Here is an 8,118-nt window from a genome sequence, read left to right as displayed (position 1 = left end):
CATTTGCAAAGAAGAAAAGGAATGAGAAATGTAGGATTTGCAATTCTGAATAAGAAAAAGAGTTTTGATTTTTTTTTTTTTTTTTTTTTGCGGTACGCGGGCCTCTCACTGTGTGGCCTCTCCCGTTGCGGAGCACAGGCTCCGGACGCACAGGCTCAGCAGCCACGGCTCACGGGCCCAGCCGCTCCGCCGCATGTGGGATCTTCCCGGACCGGGGCACGAACCCGTGTCCCCTGCATCGGCAGGCAGACTCTCAACCACTGCGCCACCAGGGAAGCCCCAAAACTCTTATTCTTAAATCTGATGTTTAGCAATAAATGTGACCAATATCATTTATAAACAGATTCTAAGGCTAATGAACCTATTAAAGGAAAAGCATTTGAAAAAAATACCAAAAGGAAAAAAAAAGATAAACTTTCAAGTCACCCATACAGAACAGGAACACAAAGTTGTTGCACAGTGTGTTCTTCCCAGCCTGACCCCGACCCTCCTCTACATAGAACCCTGCCTGCCCTCTCCAAGCACGGAGTGAAGATTTGCACTCATTCTTCAGTTGGGTCAGAAACTGTTGAGGAATGCTGCACAACGAACATGGCAATAGTACTATCCAAGGGGCCAACTGTGGCCCCGACTCCCTTCGTCATCTCTTAAAGCCTCCTCATACCAGTGTGAGAAGGAAATGGGGTCAGTTCCTTTGACCTTGACCAAAAATTCCAGAACTTTCAGCTTGCTGATTTCAGCATAGGCCCTTGGACCCCACAGGAATTCGTACCGTGGAGGATCACTATTAGACACCTTCCGGTACTCCAGATAATTCTCCTGCACCCAGTCTCTGGTGATGAGCTTCCTGGGCTCCCCATAAATGAAGTGCTCCCTCCCAGCATACACGTTTATCATATTCAAGAAATCCCAGATGTTTTCCTCAGGGGCACAGTTGCCCTCTATAAAAATCACACCCAGGATGATTGCCAGGAGGCCATTTTTAGGCATGCTCTGGTCATCACTATGCATCTCATCATGGGTGAGGTCTAATGAGTTGGAAAGGACATAGGAGTGGATTTTGGGGTCCACTTCCTTCACATCAATGCCAGAGATCACCTCTAGGCACTTAGAAGCTTTCTTGAAGATCACAGGGAATTGGTTTTTGTCCTTTTTGATGACAACCTTCAGCATTTCTGCCTTTGTGAAGGGCTCCTTCAGTCGATATTTGAGGACCATGAAATGCAACAAATCAGCCACCTTTTCATCCAGCAGGCCTCTGAACAAGGATTTGGTGTGTGCTGAGGCCTGGAGAGAGTGTGTGCCCTCTTCTCCTTGGATGCTGGAGCTTCCATCTGATGTGCTCCATGGCATGGCAGAGAAGGAGCTCTGAGGACTCTGGGGATGACCCAATGGCACAGTGGCAGGCTGCTCCTCCTCCTCCCGCTCCTCCTCTTCCTCCACCTCCTCCTGCTCCTCTGGGGTGCCCAGTGGCAGAGGAGAGAAAGGGGGGCAAGTTGAGGAGTAGGAGAAAGTGAAAGAGGAAGAGGAAACACAGGCAGTCTCCTCCTCCTCCTCCTCCACCTCCTCCTCCTCCTCCTGCTCCTTCTTCTCCTCCTCCTCCATCTCCTCTGGGGTGCCCAGTAGCAGAGGAGAGGAAGGGGGGGAAGTTGAGGGGTAGGAGAAAGTGAAAGAGCAAGAGGAAACAGAGGCAGTCTCCTCCTCCTCCTCCTCCTCCTCCTCAGCTGTGGGAGCCTGCACTGTGAGCAGGTCTCGTATGTCACTTAGGGTCTGAAAGTCTGGCTCAAATGTGAGGCGCAGATGCCTTGGAGAGTGAAGCATGATGACTCTTGTTGGAGGCAGCAGGTAGAAGTGTAAGCAGGATGGTGGGAGATGGGATCCCAAGGACCTGGGGGAGAGAGAGAGCGGGTCAGCAGCCTCAGCAAAGAAATGCACCCTTGGCAGCTCTGACAAAGGCTGGCTTACAGATCCCCTCTTTAGGGGGTGCTCTAGGGCCTCACAGGGCTCCTGTCTCCCTGGACAGTTTGTCCCCTAGGAACCTGTAGGAAGATGCGAGAAAGCTCCTCAGGGTGCAGCCAACCAGTACAACCCGAGGCTTCCAGGGCTGACTGTGGGCAGGTGGGTCAGGCACTGTGGGGTCCTTGGCAGACATTCAGGGTGCACACCTCACCTTGTCTCCCAGTACTGTCTGGGCTTCCTCTGCTCTGCTGACCTGAGGACCTGTGCCTCACACCCAGGCCTTCACCTCAGGGCTCCTGAAGCCCCTGACAGGCGAGGAGGGGCCGAGTTCTGTGAGGTCCCCGCTGTTCTGGAGTGATGATCCCCTCCACGCTAAGGTTCTTACCTTTCCTCTAAAGAGTCTTGTGCCCTCTCCTCCTGCACCTCTGCTAGCCTAAGGCAAGAGGTCACATTCCTTAAACAGATGAGAAGGAAGTGAAGGGGCAACACTTTCGACCACACCTGCCCAGAGCCTCCGGGGGGTAACAGAAAGAGCTGAATGAAGTTTGTGGGGTCCCCATCTCTCCTAGCTGCGTGTTACCCTCATTCCTCACATTGATGCCTGGTAGGTTCCAGGACTCCTCCCTCTGCTGTCCTGAGTCTGGCCCCTTCAGAACAAGCCCTCACCTCCCTGAGACCACCAAGAGGGAAGTGAGGGTACACCATATCTGACCACTGTGCCCAGGGCCTCCCAGAGCTGACAACAGGGGAAGGGCCGAGCTGGGTGTGCCCTCAGGCCTCACTCAGGGTCCCTACCTTAAACTCTGGCAGAGTCTAGGACTCTTCCCTCTGCCGACCTGATATGGCTTCCCCTCAGACTGCCACTTCCTCAGAACGAGGACCGCACCTCCCTGAGAACCCATGGACCAAAATGGGGCACCACATCTTACCACCCCTGCTATGTCCTCCCAGTGCCAAAAGCAAGAGCTGGTCCCCATGTGTCCTGTGGTGGGGCTATCCTCAATCCTCCCTCATGTTATCTTTACTCCTGACAGGGCCTAGGCTACCCCCTGCTGACTGGACCTCACCTTTCGGAGACACCTCTCTCACCCTTGGAGAAAGTGAGGGCACACCTATGCAGCCAACCCTGCCTGAGTCTTTCCAGGCCTGAGGACAGGAGATAGCCAGATTCTATGGGGTCTCTTCTTTCTGGGGTTGGAAGTACCTTTGGTCCTCACCAAGGGTCCTTACCTTGACTCTGGTAGAGGTTGGGACTCTTCCTTCTTCTGACGCAATGTGACTCCTTCAGCTGACCTGTCTTCTCACTCACACCAAGGCCTTCACCTCCCTGAGACCCTTAAGGCAAAAGTGAAGAGACATCACATCCAGCCACCCCAGCCTGGGGTCTCCCATGGCTGACAGCAGGGGCTGGGTTCCCTCTGTTCTGGGATAAGGAGTTCCCTCTGTCTTCCCTCAATGTATTCTTTACTCCTAGAGGGCCTGGGACCACCTTATCTGGTGACCTGAAATCATCCTTCTCAGACCAAGGCTTTACCTCCCAGGGACACCTCCAGACACCCCCTGCAGGGAGTGAGGGTACACCACATCTGGGTATTCCTGCCCGGATCCTGCCAGGGTGGACAGTGGGGACAGGGTGGAATTTCTGTGAGACCCCTCCTGTCTGTGTTAGGGGGTAACCTTAGTCCTCCTTCAAGGCCTTTACCTTACCTTGACTCCTCAGATTCTGGGACTTCCCCCTTTGCTGGTGTCATCAGCTCAGACCAAAGCCTTCACCTCTCTGGGACACCCCAGACAAAGTAAAAAGACACCCAATCCAGCCACACCTGCCTGGGGTCTGTTCTAGCATAGGGAATGCACTCACTCCTCGTTCAAGGTATTCATCTGTACTCCTGGCAAGGCCTGTCCTACCCTCTGCTGACCTGAAGTTTTCCGCTGCAACCCAGCCCTTACCTCGCTGAGACACTCCACCCCCTTGACTCCTGGTAGAGCTTGCAGCAGAAGTGAGAGTTCCTCCCATCTGCTCACCGCTACTCTGATCCTCCCAGCGCTGAGATCCTGTGGCATCCTTCTTTTCAGGGAAAGGGGCCCTTCAGGCCTCCCAATGGTCCTTCCCTTGACTTCTGATAGAGCCTGGGACTCCTCCCCGTTCTGAACTGATGTGGCTCCCCCTCAGACCGACGCTGTGACCTCTCTGAGACCCTCCCCTCAGCAAAAGTCAGGAAACGCCACATCTGGCCAACCTTGCCTGTGGTCTCCTGGGGCTGACAAGAGGGGCAGGGCTGGGTTGGGACTCCTTCTCTCTAAGATGGGTATTTTCAGGGCAGAAAGAAGCCAAATCTACCTGAGAGGGTGGTCCTCTCAATCCTCCCTCATAGTCCTATCTATTACCCTGAGGTCTACCCCTCAGAAAAAGTCTCACCTCCTTGAGACTCCCAGAGTGGAAGTCAATAAATGCCACATTTGGCAACCCTGCTATGTGGCCTCCCAGGGCTGACAGCAGGGGCAGGTGGCTGTGAGACCCCTCTCTACAGGGTGGGAGGTGCAGCAAATCTTCCCTCAGGTCCTCGTCTTGACGCCTGGCAGCTTGTGGTAGTCCTCCCGGGGCTGAACTCAGGCACGTCCACCAGACCAAGGTCTTCACCATCCCGGGAATCCCCCAGAAAATGAGTGAGCCAGGGCCCACAGCCAGTAGCCATCCTTGGCTCTCCCGTGTCGGCAGCAAGGGCAGAGAACTGCTGGGCCCCATCTGTTCTGGTGTACGGGGTGCCCTCAGTCCTTAATCTGAGCCCGGGGAAAGCCTGGGACTCCTCCCTCTGCCGAGCTGTCCCTGCCCCTTCAGGTCTAGGGCCTCACTGCCCTGAGAACGTCCAGATAAAAGTAACGAGAGGGCTTCCCTGGTGGCGCAGTGGTTGAGAGGCCGCCTGCCGGTGCAGGGGACGCGGGTTCGTGCCCCGGTCCGGGAGGATCCCACATGCCGCGGAGCGGCTGGGCCCGTGAGCCATGGCCGCTGAGCCTGCGCGTCCGGAGCCTGGGCTCCGCAACGGGAGAGGCCACAGCAGTGAGAGGCCCGCGTACCGCCAAAAAAAAAAAAAAAAAGTAACGAAAGGCCACACCCTGCCACCCCTGCCCAGGACCTCCTGGGGCTGACAGCAGGGGCTGAACGCCATCTCTTCGGTAGCGGGGGAGCTCCCGTCCCCCCTCAAGGTGTCGCCGTCGGCCTCAGGCAATGGCATCTCTCCCGGAGACCAACCCCACGGCGTCCTGAGGGAACGAGGGGGCATCACCGAGCCCTCCCGGGGGGGCTCGTGGGGCTCCGCGTCCGCGGAAGGTGCCCTCGTCCATCCTCACGGCTTCCCACGAGTCCCCACGGGGCCCGCCCCCCTCCCTTCTTCTGACCCGAAGTCGCTGCCTCAGCCCACGGCCACCACGGCCCCGGGTCGCCAGGCAGAGACGTCAGGAGACGGAGAGCGGCCCGGCGGCCCACAGCCCCGCCCGAGTCGCCTCAGGGCACACAACCAGCCCGGCGGGGCCGGGAGGGGCGGGGCGGGCGCCCACGGGCCCCCCGGTGCGGACTACGAGGGCCCCCCTTAACAGCCGGCAGAAACGGGACCCCAGCTTTTCTGACCCGAGTCCAGCCGCGACGCTCCTGACACGGAGGCCCAGGGAGAACACCTGCGAGGGCCCAGCCTGGGCTGCCCGGGGCGCCACGCAGGGTGGGCCGGGGGCTGCGGAGAGCGGCCCCCGGGCCTTCCTCCCCGTCCTCACCTCCGCGCCGGCCGGCGAGAGCCTCCGTCTCCGCCGACCCAAGCTCGCGCCACCGGCCCCAACCGACGACGCCTTGCTCCCTCAGCCCTCGGCCGGAAATCCAGACACCTCATATCCGGGACCCCTGCCCGGAGCCTCCCGAGGAGGACGGCAGGGGCAGAGCGGGTCAGAGAGGCCCATCTAGGGCACCTGAGAGGGCTGATCTCCTCCCTGTGGATCCTCGCCTTGCCGCCCGGCGGGGCCTGGGCTCGTTCCTCTGCTGCCCAGTCCAGTCTCCACTAACAAGCCTCACCACATGTCCAGGAAGCCTGCCTGCGTGTTCTCAGAGCAGCCAGCAAGCGTGCCTGCGGTGGGCTTCTCGTCCCTCTGGGTCCTCCCCTTACACCAGACAACGCCTGGGGCTCCTCCCCCCCGCGAGACCCCAGACTAGCCTCGTGTCCCTCAGGCTCCTGACAGCGCCAGAAGCGCCACAGCTGACGGCCTGTGCCGGCGGCTTTCCAGGACCGCCGGCACAGGCAGGGCGAAGCCTCTTTGGTGGAGGCCTCTCCCGCCTTCCTCAGGGACCTAACCCGGAACCTTGGCAGAGCCTAGGAATCCTCTCTCTTCTGGTCTAAGTCTGCACGCCCCAGAGACAACCTCCTGTCCTGCAGACTCCTGAGGTGCTAGTCCCGACACACCGCGTCCAGGGATCCTGCCTGGGGTGTCTCAGGGATGGCAGCAGGGGCAGGGCGGGGGCCGGGGTTCCCGCTCTTTCGGCGGGGCACTGACGGGATTCTCACTCTTTCTGCAGGGCGCTGACAGGATCCCTGCTCTGGGGTGGAAAAGCCACCCAGTCCTGGCTCAGAGTCCTCACCTTGACTCCAGCACTGCCTGGGCTGCTTCCCTCGTGGGCTCCAGAACAAGCCGATGCTCCCCGAGAACATCAAGGCAGAAGTGAGCAAACGTTGTGTCAGCTGCGACGTGCCACGGCTGCGGAGGGCTGACAGCAGAGGCAGGCAAGCTACCCTCCCAATCTGAGATTGTAGGCATACCCGCAGACTTGTCCGAGCTAGTATTTATATTTACTCCCGACAGGGCTTGTATGGGCCCTCCCTCTCGCTGACCTGATGATGCGTCCCTCGGTCCAAGGTCCCCATTTCCCTGGACCGCCCCCTCCAAAGAGGACGTGGGGGAGGGGTGCTCTGCCCGACTGGGCGGCCCGGACGGCCCGTGCTGGTTGCGTGGGCGGCTTCCTGTGGGTCCCGCCCGCACTGTCTGGGAAGGGGCTCGCCCCAGTCTTGCCTCAAGATCCTCCTCTGGATGCCTGGCAGGGCCTGGGCCCCCTCCCCTCTCCTCACATGAAACAGGGCCCCTCAGAGCAAGGTCCTCACCTCTCTCTGATGCCCGAATGGGAAGTCAGCGGACCCCACATCTGGCCACCACGCTTTAGGGCCTCCCAGGGCTGAAAGCAAGCAAAGGGCTGTATTCTGTGGTACGTCGTCTGTCTGCGGCAGGCTTCTTTTTTTTTAAATGAATTTATTTATTTATTGGCTGCACTGGGTCTTCGTTGCTGTACGTGTGCTTTCTCTAGTTGTGGCGAGCGGGGGCTTCTCTTGTTGGCGGAGCACGGGCTCTAGGCGCGCGGACTTCGGTAGTTGTGGCTCGTGGGCTCTAGAGCGCAGGCTCAGTAGTTGTAGCACACGGGCTTAGTTGCTCTGCGGCATGTGGGACCTTCCTGGACCAGGGCTTGAACCCGTGTCCCCTGCATTGGTAGGAGGATTCTTAACCACTGGGCCACCAGGGAAGCGCCATGCGGTAGGCTTCTATGTGATCCTCCCTCAGGGTCCTCACCTTGATGTCTGGTGGTGATCTGATGATGACAGTGTCTGCGTGTCCCTCCCTTCTGACCACATCCAGTGACCATGCCCTGGGGCTTCCCAGGGCTAACCATAGAAAGAGGGCAGGGCTGGGGCCAATTGCTTCAGGCCCTCAAATCCTCCTTCAAGTCCTCACCTTGGCAACTGGCAAGATCTGGACTCCTCCCTCTACTGACCTATGCCTGCCACCTTCAGACCAAGGCCTCCACCTTCCTGAGACCCCCAAGCTGGAAATGAACAGGGCTGCTCAGCCTGAGACCCCTGCCTGCAGTCTCCCAGGACTGACATCAGCAGTAAAGCAGGGTTCTGTGGGGTACCCTCTGTTCTGGAATGGGTGGACCCTCCAGTCCTCTTTGAGAGTCCTCATCTTGTATCCTGGGTTGTCAATTAAATACAATGTGGGAAATTACCCCTCTCTGCCATCTCTGACCATTTGCTCAAGTGAAACTCCTACAAAGAATGTTTTCAGGTTCCAGGCTAGTTGCTGTGTGGAAGAGTAGCAGCACCCATGACAGAGAAGAAGCCCAACTTCCCAGTG

The 8,118-nt window shown here is 58.3% G+C and overlaps 2 protein-coding genes across 2 annotated transcripts; one reads left to right on the top strand and one right to left on the bottom strand.

Moving 5' to 3' along the window:
* Positions 1-603: 603 nt before the first annotated feature.
* Positions 604-4,603, bottom strand: LOC116747210 (melanoma-associated antigen 8-like). The gene is made up of 4 exons (XM_032618996.1): positions 4,379-4,603; positions 3,910-4,024; positions 3,190-3,294; positions 604-1,457 (listed from the first exon to the last, which is right to left on the bottom strand). Exons 1-4 carry the CDS (start codon positions 4,601-4,603, stop codon positions 604-606), a joined length of 1,299 nt encoding a protein of 432 aa, XP_032474887.1.
* A 19-nt stretch (positions 4,604-4,622) lies between these two features.
* On the top strand, positions 4,623-6,338 carry LOC116747209 (collagen alpha-1(I) chain-like). Its single transcript, XM_032618995.1, has 3 exons — positions 4,623-4,626; positions 5,138-5,524; positions 5,617-6,338. Exons 1-3 carry the CDS (start codon positions 4,623-4,625, stop codon positions 6,336-6,338), a joined length of 1,113 nt encoding a protein of 370 aa, XP_032474886.1.
* Positions 6,339-8,118: the final 1,780 nt, after the last annotated feature.

The sequence above is a fragment of the Phocoena sinus genome, chromosome X (assembly GCF_008692025.1).
Source record: "Phocoena sinus isolate mPhoSin1 chromosome X, mPhoSin1.pri, whole genome shotgun sequence".
NCBI lineage: Eukaryota > Metazoa > Chordata > Mammalia > Artiodactyla > Phocoenidae > Phocoena > Phocoena sinus.
This window is presented reverse-complemented; position numbering and strand designations above follow the sequence as displayed.

Coding starts and splice junctions, on each gene's coding strand:
- LOC116747210 (XM_032618996.1), bottom strand. CDS start 4,603: ATGGTGAAGACCTTGGTCTGGTGGACGTGCCTGAGTTCAGCCCCGGGA. Junction 4,025..4,378: donor ACTCTGGGAGTCTCAAGGAG/GTGAGACTTTTT, acceptor CCTGAAAAGAAG/GATGCCACAGGATCTCAGCG. Junction 1,458..3,189: donor CAACCTCTACCAGAGTCAAG/GTAAGGACCCTT, acceptor TGGGCACCCCAG/AGGAGCAGGAGGAGGTGGAG.
- LOC116747209 (XM_032618995.1), top strand. Junction 5,525..5,616: donor GGGCGCCCACGGGCCCCCCG/GTGCGGACTACG, acceptor CCTGACACGGAG/GCCCAGGGAGAACACCTGCG.